Here is an 18,110-nt window from a genome sequence, read left to right on the forward strand (position 1 = left end):
TCTTCTAAAAGGTAAAGCCAGAGACTGGAAAGAATTCAGTACCACAATTTTTTCTGCTGCTGGAGGCTGGGTAGGAAATAACAAAGGGCTCCTTTAGCAGCTCTACTAGCAAAGGGAGTGGGGAAGGTAATTGTGGTGGCTGCCCACACTGAGTAGGGCAGATCTGTGCTGTGCAGCTGCAGGAGAGTGGTCTTGGTGACTGTTATGGTTTAGATGAGCTCAGCTGTTGTTGCCTGGAACTAGTATTGGGGAAATTCCCTGCCCTCAAGATTCAGTGCTCCTTGAATTGTGTTAGGAAAAGAAAAAAAAAACAAACCAAACAAGTTCCATGAATAAGTTATTTCAAAACTAGGTTGACCCATTCAAGCATGCAGATGTTTTATTTAAGTACTCCTCAAATGTCTATTTATTCAGCATAACACATGTATTATGCTGCCTTCCGAAATACGATATATGACTGTCAAACAAAATTGTCAAAAACAACAACTTCGGTTTCTTTGTATGATACACAGAAATAATTACATTTCATGTACAGTACAGATGCATTTTACACAGTCATCAACAGTCATTCACTACCAAAACAGCATTTAAATCACCTAAAACACCAAAAGAATGTGTATTTTCCAAATTCAGAATAATGTAATGAATTTGCATGTGACATGTAGAGATATGAGACAAGACTAGAATTCTGCGAAATCATACTAAATTATTCCCTAAACTGTAATTTAAGAATGAAAGTACAGGTTGTTTCTGGGATATAACCGTTATGCAAGTGTATTGCTCTAGTGCAATTGTTTTAGTCCATGCAAAAAGGAGAAAAAAGAGTTTTTGAGAGACACATGAACTGATGGAGTCAGTAGGTTTCTTGGATTGTATGTAATCTGTCCTGAACTGGGTTTGGTAACTGCCTTTTAACATTATTTAATGATGTTCCTATTCAGGAAGTACCATATGGCATTAAGCTGTCGCTGCAGATTGCTAGTGTAAAGGCAGTTTTATGTCAATAGTTCTTTCAGCACGAGGTGAGGACCAAGCCAGTTTTTTGTGAGTGACCATGGGTAGATGGAGGATGTAAGTATAAGCTCAAGGTCCATTCTACCTCTCATGTTAACCTCTTTAAAACTTAGCTATCCCACCAGCTTCAGCAGATTTACTGCAATTTTCTACCAGGGTAAAAGAGAGGCGTGTAATACCACATAGTTGACATCAGAATCACTCAAAGTGAGTGTTCCTCTGTCACAGGACAATCTGTGCTTCTGCTACCTGTTACAATCTGAAAGAAATTTAGAAGCTCGGTTTACAGTAAGTTGTTCTGATTTGCACAAAAAGCGAGTTGATAATTGCAAATTAACCAAGCTTCTGAAGGAGTAAGCAGTAAGAAAAAAGCATAATGAGTTACATTATATGCTCCTTTTAATTGCAATTCAATTCTAATAGGTGACATTGTTACATTTTGGTGTATATACTGTAGCATGATAGTCCATCATCTACTCTTCAGTCTCTGTTGACAGGTACAGAGAAATATCTGTGTGCTGTAAAAAGTGTACTATCAGCAAGTTTCAGTTTTTAGTGGGTGTCATCTCCTAATGTAAAATTTAAGGTCAGTAGAATGCTAACAAACACTATATTGAAATATACACTACTCAAACTATTAAATAACTGTGTTAATCATTTACTGTAATGGCCACTAATGTACCGAGCCTTTTGATTTATATGCATATTTCATTTTGCAGACATGCAATTATTTCTGATCCAGTGTTCTTGATGTATATATGTATGTACTGATATGCAAATATTCCATGTATATTTGATGTATAGGATTTATGGTAGTTTGTGTACATAGGAAGCGTTATGATACATCTTTGAATGCACTCTCATGAAGAAAAATGTCATTTTTTATCAGAAAGGTTTCTGCTAACATCAGTGTCTTCTAAAAATGAAGCCAAAACACCTTAACTAAGAGAGCTTTCATAGTATCTGTTAGACCTGCCCACTGGCAAATCCCAATAGAAATCAGTCACATTTTTATAGCTTTGAGACCCAACCCATTATTTATCAGTGTTCTTAGGTAATTAAATATCTTGACACAATATAAATTCTCAAACAAATTTTAGGATTCAAGTTTGTAGATAATTGCAAGAATAATTTCACCGTTGTTTTTACTGAATGTCTTCTAGTGTCTTCCGCTGCAGCCAACACTCTGGATGCTGCAGAACATCCACAGGGAAAGTTTAGAGAGAAATGTTAAATGATCCCCAGACAACCTTTGTTCTAATCTCAACTCAAATGGGAGTGATCCTGCAACAGTACACTGGAACAAGAGGTTTGTTCTGAAAATAACAGAATGAGGCAAGATGTCCACAGAACTAAGGACTGTGCCTGTTCATTAGTAGCCTTGAAGTCCCAAACAGCACGGTAATAATGTTGGAGCAGACAATGAACTGTCATAGAAATAGAGGACAGAGGACAAAAAGAACAGTGACTGAATAGCACATTTGTGGTGCACAGTTTGGCTGTAAGATTATGTAGATATTTGCCATTAGAAGTTTATAGTGTAGATGAAGTTGTGTAAAATACCTTAAAGAAAAATAAATCCTGATTCCTGATACAACAGGTGTACAATGACTTATTGCAGTTGTAACAGTACCTAGGAAGCAAGATAAAACAATAGTAAATACTGAACTAACTGAACACCTTTAGTACACTAATGAGTGTTTGAATAAGAAATACTGCATTTTTCAAAGGGAAGTTATTTGTACAACTACCATGGAACATTAACAATCAGCTTGTTGTAAGTGCACAGAAATGCCCCTTTCTACAGTAATATTTTATCATGCCTAATCTGAAAAACAACAAAAGTAAACTGAGATCACAGCTCGAAATAATTTCAGCATGCATTACGGTTGTATTTCTTTCAGTCAGTACAAACATATTTCATTATGAGCATTTTTTCTTTCTTTTTTTTTTTTTTTTAATAGTTTCTCAACAAGGTTGTGGTTTATTAACAGGAGGAAAAAAAGACATGTTATCAAAATGTTTCTTGTTTTGCATTCAGCAGGAACACGGGTTTCTATTTTTTTGTTTTATGTATATTTTTTCTTTTTTTTTCCTTTTTTTTTTTTCTAAAAAGAGCTCTCATGATAAGAAGAAGCATCAATGGGGACATTTCATTGTGCTCTATAGTAAGTCAGGATGGTCACAGAAGCTTCCACTATGTGTCAGTTCCAACAGTATGCAGGAACTCCACTGGTTCCCACGCTGCGACACCGACAGCCACAAATTGTTGTGGTTCTCCTGAACGTCTCACTCCGTTGCTGCTGGCGCACACATCAGGGGGTATTGTCTTTGTCAGCTCTCTCATTCCTCAGGACTCATTTCTCTCCGCTCGAGCTCAGCTTATAAGTGGTCTTTATTCTAATTTATAAATAATTCCTTATTTTATAAAGCGGATACTCTGACAATGTTTCCTCCCGAATACTCGGGAGACTCTGGCCTATCATCTCCTTCAGGTGTGGTGACGGGAGGTGTTGGGATGCTAATTATTGCTGTAGTGACGTAAGGCTGCTCACAGTTTAGTTTAACGCACTCTTCCACTTTGGCATTTAAGCTGGATCGGCTGGAGGAAGAAACAAGAACCCATGATGAAAGCAAGCCCATATTCCTGAACACCTGATTGTGCTTAGTGCCATCCTCTCTGCCCTCCCTTGTTACAGAGCTCAGAACCACAAAGTGACACCAGGCCCCTACCAACACATACCCCATGAGCAGGCAGCCCAAGGCCATGGCCCGTTTCTCCCTTCTTTCCCACCTTCTGTGCTTCTAAAAGTTTCTCAGCTCATCACCTAAGTGTTTCTGAGCGTGGGAAGCATTTAGGCTGCTCAGTGGGGAGCAAACAGCATGACCAGTGCCTTACATTGCAGGGAAACAGAGACTAAGCGAAATTCCCAGTACCCTACCGACTCTCCCATGCCATCTTTATGTAAGAGATTTTGTATGTTATATACCTTCAGTAGTAAGACAGAGTGATATGAACACAAAATAAGTTTGAGTTAATGAACCTCATCATCACAGCATCATAAAAAACCTAAAACTAACTCATAAAAGGTGAGACTGGCATTTCAAACTTTGTTGTTATTTAGTTTTCTTTATTTTTTTATGGGTTGCTTTTTTTTTTTTTTTTTTTTTTTTTTTATTATGTTAGTTGTTCTGTGATGGGAGGTGTGGTGCAGGAAAGTCTGCCAGCAGAGAAAGGATGGATCCAGTCAATCCAAAATAGATTAGGGCTCTGTGTTAAGCTGGAAGACTCCATTAGCTACAAGCTGCTGAATTGTGCACAGAAGTGAAATCCAAACCTAACAACTATTTAAAGCAAGCTACTCAAAATGTCACTTAAAAAGTGAATCTTCCTAGTCACTCATGCTGAGAACACTTCTTTTTTAAATGGCGGCATGTCTGAGTTCAATGGAAAACACTTCTGAGTCCTCTGATGCCTTTGCTATTTTCCCACAGATGGTGCTCAGATACACCTAAAAGTCAGAGTATTTGTGAGAGCACAGAAAAGTAAAACAGTGTATTTGTGAGAGTACAGAGATTTTCAACGACTTAAGCTGTACTTTCCTCACTTTTTTAATAACTCCTCGAAATACAAAATACATTTTTTTTTAATCTATTTCATGCCTTTTGTTTGGTAGAGACTTTCTTATTACTACAGCGCTTGTGACTCTGGCAATCTAGTTTTATTTCCCTTTTCTCTACCTTATTTGGAAGTATCATTTATGCTATGTTTCTGAACTAAATCAAGGAACAGCAGTGTCAAGTTTTACTTCCTATTTGCTTGTCTTGTATATATGAACTGCACATTTTTCTGTGCTTTTTCTTATTCTGTGTTTGTCTGTGAGCAGTACTGTTTGGTGCTTTATATCATTTGGAGTCCCTGGATGCTATTCTCTGCAAAGAACACACAACGGTTTATGGGGAGGACATAAGAGAGCAGAAATGAAAAGAGATTGCCTATTCTTTTATCTTAGAATTACATTAGGAGAGAAGAGAGTGCGGGCTATTTCAGGACTACTGTCCATTTTCAGATGACAGTTTCAGTTTTATCTGCAGCCTACTTGTGGAGGCCAACGCGTATCCCTAGTGAACAAAGAGGTGTGCTGATGCTAAGAGGTACCTGTTAGACAGAGGTGTCCTCTCTACACATCTGATCTGGATGGTGCTGAGCTCCTGTACGCTGCCGTGGCGGCTGCCCGTGAGGGCAGTGTTGGGGATGCGGTACGTCTTTTTATGTCTTCGTGAGCAGCAAGTGCCAGTGACGCCTTGTTGGGACGACAGCGAGGGGCTGTGGCTTGGGGGTCTATTGACTGTAGAAACTTCCATGCAGCTCTCTTCGTAGAGCTGTTCATCCACAAACTCGTGATTCTAGCACAAAGGAACCCAGCAAAGGGACAAAGCAGACGCAGAAAGTTAATTAAAATGAACGTATTAATTATGCTTGCTTAAAGGCTTAAATTGGTACAACTGAATAAATCACTAAAGTTAGACAGCTTAGTCTTGATTATGGCGTTCAGCCCCTATTAGCCTGGGCTGAACACCAATACAAATATAAATACAAATGTAAACACTGGAACAAAACTCTCAAAGTATTTAGCTATGAAAAAATAATACAAGTTCTTTTGTATGACCATATCATAGGCTGCACTACGAAAGTCCGTGTCATCTGTAGAGTGCCATAAAATGGGGGATTATATTTATTTATAAAAATAAAAGTGGTGCTTATGTAAATGCCCTAAATGCCATTTAGAAATAGGATTTGCTGTACAAAACTACAGTAAAACTGATAAACGTTTCTCAGATGACTTTGTAATACTTCAGTTGGGATTACATGTTGGACAGCAGGATTTGAAGCGCTGTTTCAAGGTATGCATCTATATAAAAGAAAAAGAATCAAATAAATAAACCTTTTGTTTGCAGGAAATGATTAAACAGTCATATAAAACCATTCAGTACATTCCTTATTACTGCAGATCTATATATCAAAATCAGTTCTGAAGACAGAGTGTTTGGTAAATAAAGCGGTCTTTGTTCTTGCAATCCTTGCTTACTCCCAGCAGAGACAGAAATTCAGTAATTTCATTGGGTTGTCATAGAGCTGAATCCAAATTCAAGCAAATGGCATTTTAGGTTGACTAGGTAAGTGACTGGGGATTGCTTCACACTAAGCTGTGATTTCCACACCTTGAAATAGTGAAGTAGTGGTGCTGATAGTAGGAGGAGACTAAATAAATAAAGAATATATACATATTTTTGAAGCAGCAGTCCAAACTAAACAGAGATTAAGACACATTCACATGCACTTTGGGAAAGCCACCTTATTTCTAAACTCTTTGAAGTTATCACTGGAATTATCTGCATATCTTGGAAATGTTTAGGGCTTATGCTTTGTTTCACATTCTCCTCAGTGTCATTCACTTCAGGTTTGTTAGCCTGCTGCATGTTTATCTATTGGAAAGAGAAAAACTATTTTTCCCTTAAAGAAGGACACACTAATTGGAAAGGGGCTCATGTTTTCCAGGAGAATTGTGGTACAGTGCAAATACGAAATATGTGAGCAAAATAGTGTATCAACTGCAGCCAACTATTGCTAAAAATGGAAACACCTTCATAGGCTTATTATCATTTCTGTTTCTTCTCTTTTCCTTCACTCAAACATAAATGTGTGTGGAATTGACTGATATTGAAGAATACCCATTTCAAGTGATATGGAAAGAAAGAATTATCTTGAAAAATCGACTATTCTAGAGCACGTGTCAGCAACAAACAAGATTCTAAATACTATCACACAAATGGACAGTGGACGTTCAGAGAGAAAAAAAGACCTAATCACTGTCTTCGGGTTCTCTTTGAGGGTTTAGATTCTATTTGCCAATAGTTATACTCATTTTCCCATTGAAAGTTATTTTGTTCTTCCGAAAACTTTTATGGAGCAACCAACAGAATTCAATTAGCAGGGTCCATTAAAGAAGGCTGCTGAATGAACTTTTAATACAGACTGGAAACATTTTGAAATGATATAATGGCTCCAGTTAATCTATTTGATTATACTTATAAATTAACTTTTCTTGCATCAGCTAAATGTAGCCTATAAAATATAACATTTGGTACAATTATTTTCGTTATTAATGTAACTTTCACAGAATTCCATGACATTACTCATGGTGCGTTTCATAGAGTATGAAAGATTTTATCATATCGGCTTTAATTTGTTGGAAAAGAAAAAATACTCCTTTGCCTAACAGTTGTTATAAACCACAGTCCAAAGCAGTTATTTTGAAGGAGGAGAGACTAAGAAGGCATCTTGTTCTTGTTGGTACACCAGGAAACAGCTGTTTTCCAGATTCTACAATCTGGGTGCCTAAAATTTCTACTTGCCTCTTAAATTTTTAGAATGCAAAATCTGGCCAGACAGTTGCTTACATAAAGCTTCCATATTCCATCATTATAATTAGAGGAAATGTGAATGTTTTGGGGTTGAATTCCACCAAATGGATTTTTTTGATGACTACTATGAGAATTTAACAAGACCTGTGGCTACTACTAAGTTTTCAAAATACATTTGTAATATTTAACTGTGGAACATTTCAAGGCAGATTACTATTATCAGGTTCTAGTACAGAATGTCTCAAAAATGTTCCAAAAGGACCCAGCCTGAATACTGGCAAAGTAACTACATTATACTCGAAATAGGAAATAAGACATTGTGTCCTACAACCCATTATATAAAAATGATATTCCAAAGGTGAGCAAGGAAAAACATAAGCACTGTGAGATGACATATTACTAGCTAAGTGATATAACAAATGGGCCATTTTATTTACAAGAAAAAGTTGTCCAAAGGAGAACACTGATTTATATATATGAATACATAATATTTCAGCACTGTCCGGAAAGGGAAAACCTTATATTTTTATTTTTATTTTGAGAAGGAGTAGTAAGGCATTCACATTACTCTCCATTAAATGTACCGGAAGAATTGCTATGTCTTTTAATTAAAAATAAACAAATAAATAAATAAATAAAAAGGAACATTATGATGAAATAACAAAGTTCCACTATGTATCCAGATCATAAAGAGAAGTTGCAAAATAGATGAATGGTTGAGGTTGAAAGGGACCTCTGGAGGCCCAACCCTTCTCCAGCAGGGACACCCAGAGCAGGATGCCAGGGTGGTGTCCAGGCAGCTATAGAAGATCTCCAAGGAGGAGACTGCACAGCCTCAGGGCAGCCCGTGCTGGTGCTCCATCACCTGCACACTGAAGACCATGTATGCTGCTAGGCTAGGCTGATATCACATTGCCTTTCACACTAGCCAAAGCACTCATCTGCCTCTCTTCCTGTTCAAATGCAGAAGGTACCATGCTTTAAAATACAATTAAATGGCTTTTCTCCCCAACTAATCACATTCACAAAAGGCTTATTACTTAAACAAAATACTGAAAACATTCAGAATTAGGCTAACGTTGAAATTTACAGGAAAACATTTTTTTTTTACCGTAGTTTTTTCCAGGCAGTGAAGCAGGTGGTGGTGCTGCGTTTCAAAGGAAGAGCCAGATTTGCTAACAAAGCCCTGTTCTTCTTCACTGGAGGACTGTTAATACAAAGAACTCCGTATTAGTCTCATTTGTGAACAAGAGGGCTCTTATCCAAGTATTTGATCAGAACTAATCTGGATTGTATACTGTAGCATAACTGTAAAGCCTGCTCCACATGGGATAACCCAAATGACCGTGGATGAGATTACTGTTTTACTTTTTTTCTCTTTAAATTAAAGTATTCCTATCCTTCCCTTGCATCTCCTTTTAAATATTTCTATTTTAGGTCTTTTAATACCTACATAGGTTGCCTAAGATGATTTCCAAGAGCAATCAATGTGCAAGCCTTGAATTTCGCATTAGTACATACTTACAGTTAACATAAATTTCAGTGACAGTAAAATATTTTTTGCTTAGGAATGTGCCTTATTGGAAGGAAATTAAATAGAGTTGTCCTCTTGGGATCGTTTCTCTGCACTGAAGAATGCGTGGTATTGCTGCTTACACAAAAAGTCATGTCAGTGATCCCAATCTGCTGACTGCAGAGAGCGTACAACAGATGTTACTGACACAGAATGAAGAATTAAGTAGAAAGCATCCACTGTTTATTAATTGCTTTTGTAATTATTCACTGGAAGCCAGAAAACTAAATAGGGGAGGAAGTGGGATAATAGGAAACGTTACAATTCAACTTCGAGGTATTTGAAAGCTGCATGGCAATTAAGCCATTTGGTGTCTCTTTCAGTGATTTGAATTCTTCTGAGCAGAAGAGGAATCGAGAGCTCTGACCGCTTCCCTTTATGCTAAATCACAGTACCTTCCTCTTCTCCTGGCTATATGCTAAAACGTTAGCCTTTATAATGCTTCTTAAACAGGAAGGGCACAGAGGAATGAAAGCCTTCCTGTATCCCTCAGGGAGCTGCCAGAAAGTAGCAAGGACTGAGAAACACTGAGCCCTCAGTGCTCAGCTCTGCACAGCCCAGGAGCTGCCTGCGGCCACTTGCCGTCCTGCGGTCCCTGCTGCACCTGGGAGTAATGGCTGAGGTTGTTGCAAGAAGAAAAACAAAGTAGGCACTTCCAGGGAACATTTGCCACTCTGCAACACTGTGCCAACAGTAGCCTACATCTACCTCTCTCACTCAGCACAAGGGACTGTCACCTGTGTTCTAGTTGCATAAAGCCAAATGAGATAAGCTTATCCTAGAAGGCAAATGAACTAAGCTTTCTTAAGAGATTTTTCTATAAGATCTGCCTCTAAAAACCCAGCTTACATTGAGCACAGTGTTTCGATCTGGCCATTTCCTCTCTTGGTGTGTGCGTGGTTTTTTTGTTGTTATTGTTTGTTTGTTTTTAATTACCTTGTCATCAGCTCCTGTAAAGTACCTTCAGCAGTAATAATTGCCCAGCTTATCTTTCCTTAATCTACCTCTAAAGACAACATTGCCTAAAGACCCAAGTTGACGTGCCCTAGTGAGAAATAGAATAAACTGCTGCTATGCTGTTATTAAGCTGTTACTGTGGAGGTGGAGGACACAAACACATTACCTGCTGCAGCTGGTTACTCAGTAAGCCATTCCGTTTGCTCTGCATGTAGGCATTAGCACTCCCACTCTTTGCTGCACGAATTCGAGCAAGTCTTGCTTTCTGCATAAACAGACAAAATAAAAGAGCGTCACATGCACTTGTATCCATTATTCTGTTTATCTAAAACTACTAATTGGAACCAGCTGTTTATGAATACCAATGTCACAATCACTGAAAGGTTGCACTGCATTTGTCCTCCAGGTGGAGCAATCACAAATGTCTTCTCATAGAAATGCAAGAAACAAGTTTTTATTTATTTGCATGCATCAGCTGAGAAGAAAAATGATTTTGGAGAGGGGATTAGACAGACCAGCATGTAAGTGATTCTTGTTTTGTTTTGTTTTGTTTTTTTTCCTGTATGTCTGTGCCTTGTAGATCAGGAGCATGGCTTTCATCTTGGCTGCTCTGGCAGTGATTGTTCAAAGAGGAAGAAATAACTCGCAGAACCATAATACTGCAACTGCTATAAGCTGGCTTCTTGGAGATTTCTGAGTTTTTGGAATAAAGGAATGCAGTGGTTGTTTTTAGTCTCTGATTTAAATTCCTAAATGCCTGCCAGGCCTTTTTAAAACCACTTTTTTTTAAATAGACGACAACTCAATTTGCATTTTTATTTAATGTGCATTTTTATAATGAGACTTAATAGTCATCATTGTTGATCGTAATCTGTCCATAATTTGGTTTTTCAGAGACAGCAGTCATCCAAGTGCTGAGAAAGAGATTTGGTTTGAGAGTACTCAAGTGAGCCTTCTTGTTTGTGTAGGCGACTTTCATCCCCAAGAAAGTATCTTGTTGGATGCTTTGAATCCACTGATTTACAGAACAGTTAGAAGCCATCATTTCAGAATCAGAGAATCGTAGGCAAGGGGGACCTCAGGAGATCATCTTGTCCAATCCCCTGCTGCAGGCTTCCCAGAGTAGGTTACATAGGAAAGCAGGTTTTGAAAGTCTCCAGAGAAGGAGACTCCTGTCTCCAGGCACCACTGAAAAGAGCCTAGTCCCATCCACTGGACTCCCACCCATTAGATGTTTATAAGTTTTGTTAAGATTCTCTTCCAGCTTTCTCTTGTCTAGGCTGAACAGTCCCAGGTCTCTCAGCCTTTCCTCATAAAGGAGATGCTCCAGGTCGCTCATCATCTTTGTGGCTCTCTGCTGGATCCTTTCTTGGAGTCCTCTGTCTTTCTTGAACTGAAAAGCTCAGAACCGGATACAGTGGTCCAGGTGTGGCCTCACCAGGGAAGAGTAGATGGGGAGTGCCACCTCCAATTGACCTACTGGCCGTACTCTTTTTAATGTACCCCAGTATTCCACTGGTCTCCTTGGCCACAGTGTCACACTGTTGGCTCATGGCCATCCTTTCTCCCTCCAGGAAACCCAAGTCTTTCTCCACAGAGAATTCCAGCAGGTCAGCCCTTAATCTGTTCTGATGCGGGTGTTATTCTTCCTCAAGTGTAGGACTCCACGCTTGCCTTTGTTGAATCTGATTGTGTTCCTCTCTGCCCAGTGCAGAGGAAAGCATAAAGAAAAGAGCCTCTTGACAAATGCTATGTAAAATTGAAGCATTTGTGAGAGTTCTAGAATGGTATCCTAGTTCTGTAACTTTTATGTGTGGTTCTTTTTGTGTAACAGAGAGTTTGGGCTTACCTTCCAGCTTAGGTTTCTGATTCTGAAAGCATCAGGAATTTAATGGCTGTTGAAGCACAGAAGGTGACAAGGTGAAGAACTTGGAAAACTAAGAATCCTTGAGTGCTTAACATAGCAGGAAGAAGCCCAGTCACTGCAGCCACAAGATCATCTCTCTGGTAGGACTAATAATTCACTGCAAGGAATGACTCAACACCATACTTCTTTGCACTCACAGCCTCAATCTCACTGAAGTTCTCAACAGTGAGTGAAGAAATTCATGACAGCTAACAGCAAGCATGGCTAGAATCTGGCTGAAATGTGCACATGCTGTGTTCAAGAATATACGAAAAATCTCTTAGCACTGTTCCTCACTAGGATCTTGAGATGCTTTGGAGATGCTATTGCAGAGTGCAACTTGCAGTCTTATAAGTAAGTGATTTCAGCCACAAAAGTTTTTATGACTTTTATAAGGAAATTCATTCAATTTTAAGAACAAACATACTAATAATAATCTTGCTTTTCCTTTTAGCTTGTATGTTCATTTCCTCTTCCAGTGGCTGAAGTAATAATTATGGTACTGCACCACTTATTACAGAATCACAGGGTTGGAAGGGACCTCAGGGATCATGAAGCTTCAACCCCCTGCCACAGGCAGGGCCACCAACTTCCACATTTAATGCTAGACCAGGCTGCCCAGGGCCCCATCCAATCTGGTCCTGAACACTTCCAGGGACAGGGCATCCACAGCCTCTCTGGACAGCTGTTCCAGCACCTCACCATTCTCTCTGTACAGAACTTCCCCCAGGCATCCAACCTAAATCTTCCCTCCCCCAACTTAAAAACATTTCCCTTTGTCCTGCAGTCATCTACCCTTTTAAAGAGTTGATTCCCCTCCTGTTTGTAGGGTCCCTTTAGGTACTGAAAGGCTGCAATGAGGTCACCCTGCAGCCTTCTTTTCTCCAGGCTGAACAAGCCCAGCTCCCTCAGCCTGTCCTCATAGGGGAGGTGCTCCAGTCTTTGTGGCTTCGTGCCTCTCCTCTGGACCTTCTCCAGCAGCTCTCTCTCTTTCTTGTACTGGGGGCTCCTGACCTGGATGCAGTACTCCATATGGGGCCTCGCAAGAACAGAGCAGAAGGGGAGAACCTCCTCCCTGTCCTTGCTGGCCACCCCTCTTCTGATGGAGCCCAGGATACCATTTGCCTTCTGAGCCACAAGGGCATACTGCTGGCTCATGTTAAGCTTTTCATCCCCAGGTCCCTCTCCACAGGGTTGCTCTCAAGGACCTCTCTGAGGTGGGAACTAATAGCTTACATCTTCTTAGATGAAACTCATTAAGATGGCCAGAATTTACATAATTTATTAAAGTGAAGACAATAAATCTATTACAAAGGAGGCAACCAGGTATTGCATGCAGCTTGCCTGCTTACACTTCAGATTATGTGAGGGCTGCTCCTATTTTATGATGTTGACCCACAACAACAGTGTTGGTGTTATTGCAGTAGAGGTTGAACTTTCCCACCAATATTCCATTACATGTTGTTGCTGTGTGACAGATGGCAGCAGAGGAGCAGTCTGACATATGGTGTCTAACATGGAAGCGCGTGTGAAGCAAAGGTGTGGAATTGAACTTCTCCATACAGGAAAACTTGCACCTGTTCATTGCTGCTTGCTGAACATTTGTGGAGAACAAACAGTGGATGTGAGCACAGTGAGGTGGTGGTGGTGGTGGTGCCATTCAGCAGTAGTAACAGTCACAGTGGGTCACCTCTGCTAGTGCAGATTGTTACAAGTGCAGCATGCAGGCTCTTTTTCATTGTGGCAAAAGTGCACAGCTAATGGAGGTGGTAATGTTTAAAAATAGTGTTCTGTAGCTGAAAATGTTCTCTATCAAACTGTTAATGTGCTCTTTGTATCTGTTGTAATTTCCATGGAAATAAATAGGAGGCACTACTTTTGGAGTGACCTATGTAGAAAATACCTCTGAAATTGGATGTGTTTACAAACATGTTACAGCATTTTCTTTTCAGTTCTTCTGACTGATCAGATCAGAGCCCATAGCTTGAGCATTCCAGTGTCTGCCCATGTTTCCTAACATGAGGAATCATTAAAAGCTCACGTCATCCACAGGATTTTAAGAGCTGCACGCTGGGGACTGAATTCCCAGGGAGGACACCAAAACTGTATGATAACATCAGAAAAACTGTGACTATGGAAGAATTGTAATTTTCTTTAGTCTTCAGTCTTTTCTGTCATGTACAGCAGAAAAGAAGTGATAACTGTCCCTTTCAGTCACCTCAGTGTCCTTTCTAACTGTCCTTTCATAGGAATATCTGAAAAAAAAGGAAGGGATTAAATTCTCCTGCAATGGGTTATCTGCTTTGCTAGGAGGTTTTCAGTGTTACCCATTCAGTGTGAAACCTTGATTTTGGTAATTTTTACAGTGTCTAGGGGAAAAACCATGAGCTAAAACAAAGTTCTTTTACCGGGATGAAATTCCACCATAATCTAACATGAAACTTTCTAACAGAAATAATGATCAGCTTCAATTCTTACAGCATCTCCTGTATTGCCCTGAATTCTTTTGAATGCTTTGCTGCATTTTCTATTTTCTAATTTTGTAACTTAAAGGTGGGTCCTAATTATGACTGCAATAATTGGAATCATACAAAAGGAAAACACTTTTCTTTGGTGACTGTCAGTTTTAGAAAGTTTAGAAGTAAACAGTTTCACAAGGTTTTAAACAGCGCTAAATGTTGTGCCATGGGATGTTTACAGTATCCAGCTTTAAGAACTCAAGATACCCTCAAGATGGTAAGAGAGATTTTATCAGAAATACTTTAGGGCACAGTTTATCATGGTACTGGAATCATTTTTGACAAGAGCCTCTCTTCTGTCTGCTATGCAAGAACTGAGGTAGCCTGCCCCTTTAAAACTAATAGCTACATAGCTCCTTTTGTTTCCCTTCTGCTGCTCTCCAGACTACTTAATTGTCTTGGTATCAGAAACTGAAAACATACTTACCTTACAGGTCTTATTTCTTTAATGACCTTGTACAGTTAGAAAGAAAAAATTCCTTCCTAGCCTTTCTGTGACTCTTACAGCAGTGGTCAAAATGATCTGAAGGTTAGTCCCATTGTGTTTAAGTCATTTGTTTGTTTGGTCTTTCATAAATCCATTGAATATATTTGCTTTCAAGTGAAAAATCAGGCTCTGATTTTTCTCATTTCCAGTAATTGCTAGTAGTAAACTTCAAATTACAGAAAATAATTTATAGAACATCTGCATGCAGTAGAGAGGAAAACGCTGTTTACTTTGCATGTTAGTGGATATGCAATTTAAAAAGGTTCATGAGTTGCACCTTGCTTTCACACTCTACTCAAACTCAGTAAACTCGAGTGCTTTTTTGCTGAATTTCAAAGATCTTAGGTAAGCTATTCCACTGGCTATCTCTACAACTTCACTGAGGCTAACACTCCATTTAAGCTAAAATAAATTGCATTCATAGCATGGTTCCTTATTGCAAAAGCTTGGCTCTAGGTGCTATTAAGCAGTTATTGTAATTTGTCCTAAAGCTATTTATATTTATCTAGTACCTAATTATTTATAACTTGATAGATAAATACATCAAGTATAACTAGTAAATAATGAAATATGAGCCCAGCCTATCTTTACAAAGTATTTTCCAATGTGAAAATAGAAGGCCATAATAATATGAAAGAATCAAGTTGAATCGTATGCATTGTCAGATTTTGGAGCTAGCTGTCATGTTTCTGTTTATGTTTCCATTTGTGTTTCCGTCTGTTTGTTTCCATATGGACCAGTCACAACACATCTGTCATTAGATTTGCCACTTGAAGGCACTGATGAGAAATGAAAATAACTTGACCTCCTGCAGTTGTCTCTAGCTGAGAAAAGCAGCGTTCTTCAAAACTGTCTACACTTCTGATAAATCTACTTGAGGAAAAAGCAAAATAAGACTGTAGACAATAATTAGTTAAGCCCCGAGTGCAAACTCCTGTATGTAGGTTGTATTATTTATCTATCTATTGCCAGATAAGTTCTGATTCTTGGACATCAATAGCTGATAGAGGAAAATGTTCAGATAACAATTTTTTTTTTTCCTTTTCCCTTTTTATTTTTTATTTATTGTTTATATTGAGGTCTCTTTTACAGCAATGCATTTTCATAATTAGAAGTAGGATTTTCCTTTAAAATGCATTCAAAATGAGATGATATATTTATAAATTTCACTTCCTTCTCTCGAGCATTAATGTGCAGCATTATTTTATTTTTTTAATCTTGAAGGACAGCATGGAATTCAGTAAATGCATGTGTTGGTGGTCACATGGATTTTCAATAAGTCTCCTAAGATTAGCTTTCAGCACTTCACTGAATTCTATCAAGTTTCCTTACTGCCCAAATGTTTGGTCATTTCTAAAGGCTATTTTGATTGAATTTATCCATGATAAAGGCTATCTTGTTTGAAATTATCTATGAGATATTGATAAAGGAATTTCCAAATTCCAGGGGGGTTGGACTCAATGATCTCTGGAGGTCCCTTCCAACCCCTACAATTCTGTGATTCTGTGATTCTGTTGTAGCAAACAGGCAGTACCATCTCTTGCAAGGGTTTATGCTGTACTTTGAACAACATAAGTTGTCCATCACCTTCCCAGGGATGGAGGTAAGACTGACAGGGCTGTAGTTTCTTGGCTCAAAACAAATTTAAATCATAGTTTATCCTAGTGTCAAAAGTCAGATGCTCAGAGTCTCACTTACTCAGGAACTACCTCTTGGATTTCTTTTCCACTCATTCTTGCAACTACATTTCTCAGTACATATTTGATTGTACGGCAATGACTGCAAATCCAACTAACAAATAATTCTGCCAAAGCTCCACCTAAGAGTCCATGGTTTTGACAGGCCTGCTGGAGGCCTGGATGGTTGGCAGGTGCTAATGGAACACTGAATGCTAAACTTTGTGCAACAGCAGTTTTTGTGAACTCTGCTACCCACTGTGAGATCCTTTTCTACTGTACAACTAAGACAGCCCATCAACATTGTTGAAACTGACCAAGCTGGATTCCATGAGTTATGGTGGAAATCAGTGATTGAAAGACACAGCCTTCTGTTACAGTCAAGCCTTTCAATAGGTGTAATCATATACATACTAAGAGGTTTAAAAGGAAATTCTTTAGAAAATTAATTTCCTATGACAATAGCCACCTTCAAAGGGAGTCATTTCAGGTTCCTTGAATGGCACTTTGTTGTCGGGATATTAGATGGTAGGGGTTCTGCACAGGTATAAGGCACTGGATCTTTCTTAATTCTAAAGTAGTCTTGTTTAAGTCACAGTGCTGCTGTTGGTAGTGCTCTCTTACTACTGCTGTTGCTCATCTCTACCTGCTAGACCAAGGCCCCTTCACTGCCAGGACATTCTGCTGAGCCACAGCCAATAGCCAAGTGAGGGAGGCAAAATGGGAGGGAGCTTTGTAAGGGATGGCAGGCTGGGCAGGGCCATCACCTCAGTGCCTCCTGCTGCGCTATGATCATGGCTTGCAGCCAACCTGGTGGCCTGGACACCTTATTCAAAGATAGTGGAGCTCTCCTGTGAAATGCAAATCTATACTTCATAGGTAAATATTGATAAATACAGACAGTGCAATATTCAGTAAGTTATTTTTGCTGACTTTTCTTTCAGTCCCTCAGAGCAATATTCAGTTCATATCCTCTCAGTCATTTTAAAATGAGAGAGAAGATAAGTTTTGCAATAGGAGAAATCAATGAAACATTTCTAGTGCTACATTAACCAGACCTTAAAGCCATTTTTTTACTAAAGCAAGAAGGATATAAATGTGGTCAGAGTAAATCTGTGATCCTTACTCTTGGCACTGTTCTGGGGAGCAGAGGAAGCGAGATTTTGCGGAATTGCCGTTCATCACTTCACATTCCTGTTTGTGGCATACAATGAGCTCACTGTTTTTCAAGGAGAGAAAGTCAGTTATTAAACAGTTTCTATGCAGGAAGAGACTATAGGGAATATCCGCCAGTCTGCTGATCTGATTTTTGTAAGGTATTTCCCAATTTCCATCTCTTTTTCACTGTAAAGTGCAAATCAGATATAGAAAAATTTATTCAACATTATACGGTAGGCGGCTGTGTGTATCTGAAGTAAGGCTGGTTGGTCTGTGCAGTCATGAAAGCTCAGAACAGGCACATTGATTGCTGGGATCAAGCAGGTCTGTTATCCATGACTGGCACAGTGCTCTGAGGCATAGTAATGAAGCACTGTGTTCTGCTGGTACATAC

The 18,110-nt window shown here is 39.1% G+C and overlaps 1 protein-coding gene and 1 pseudogene across 1 annotated transcript in view; both read right to left on the reverse strand.

Annotated features, from left to right (window-relative positions):
- Positions 1-3,069: 3,069 nt before the first annotated feature.
- Positions 3,070-18,110, reverse strand: part of KCND2 (potassium voltage-gated channel subfamily D member 2) — a 263,617-nt gene continuing 248,576 nt past the window's right edge. Inside the window, exons 4-7 of the mRNA XM_042815918.1 lie at positions 10,137-10,235; positions 8,552-8,647; positions 5,174-5,421; positions 3,070-3,616 (exon numbers count right to left, since the gene is read on the reverse strand). Coding sequence (XP_042671852.1) covers positions 3,439-3,616; positions 5,174-5,421; positions 8,552-8,647; positions 10,137-10,235 — 621 coding nt within the window. The 3' untranslated portion in view covers positions 3,070-3,438. The remainder of the gene's footprint in view (positions 3,617-5,173; positions 5,422-8,551; positions 8,648-10,136; positions 10,236-18,110) is intronic.
- LOC122158631 lies at positions 16,577-17,198 on the reverse strand (annotated as a pseudogene).

This window comes from Centrocercus urophasianus, unplaced genomic scaffold, assembly GCF_019232065.1.
Source record: "Centrocercus urophasianus isolate 14NV4802_14NV808 unplaced genomic scaffold, USGS_Curo_1.0 seq_15, whole genome shotgun sequence".
NCBI lineage: Eukaryota > Metazoa > Chordata > Aves > Galliformes > Phasianidae > Centrocercus > Centrocercus urophasianus.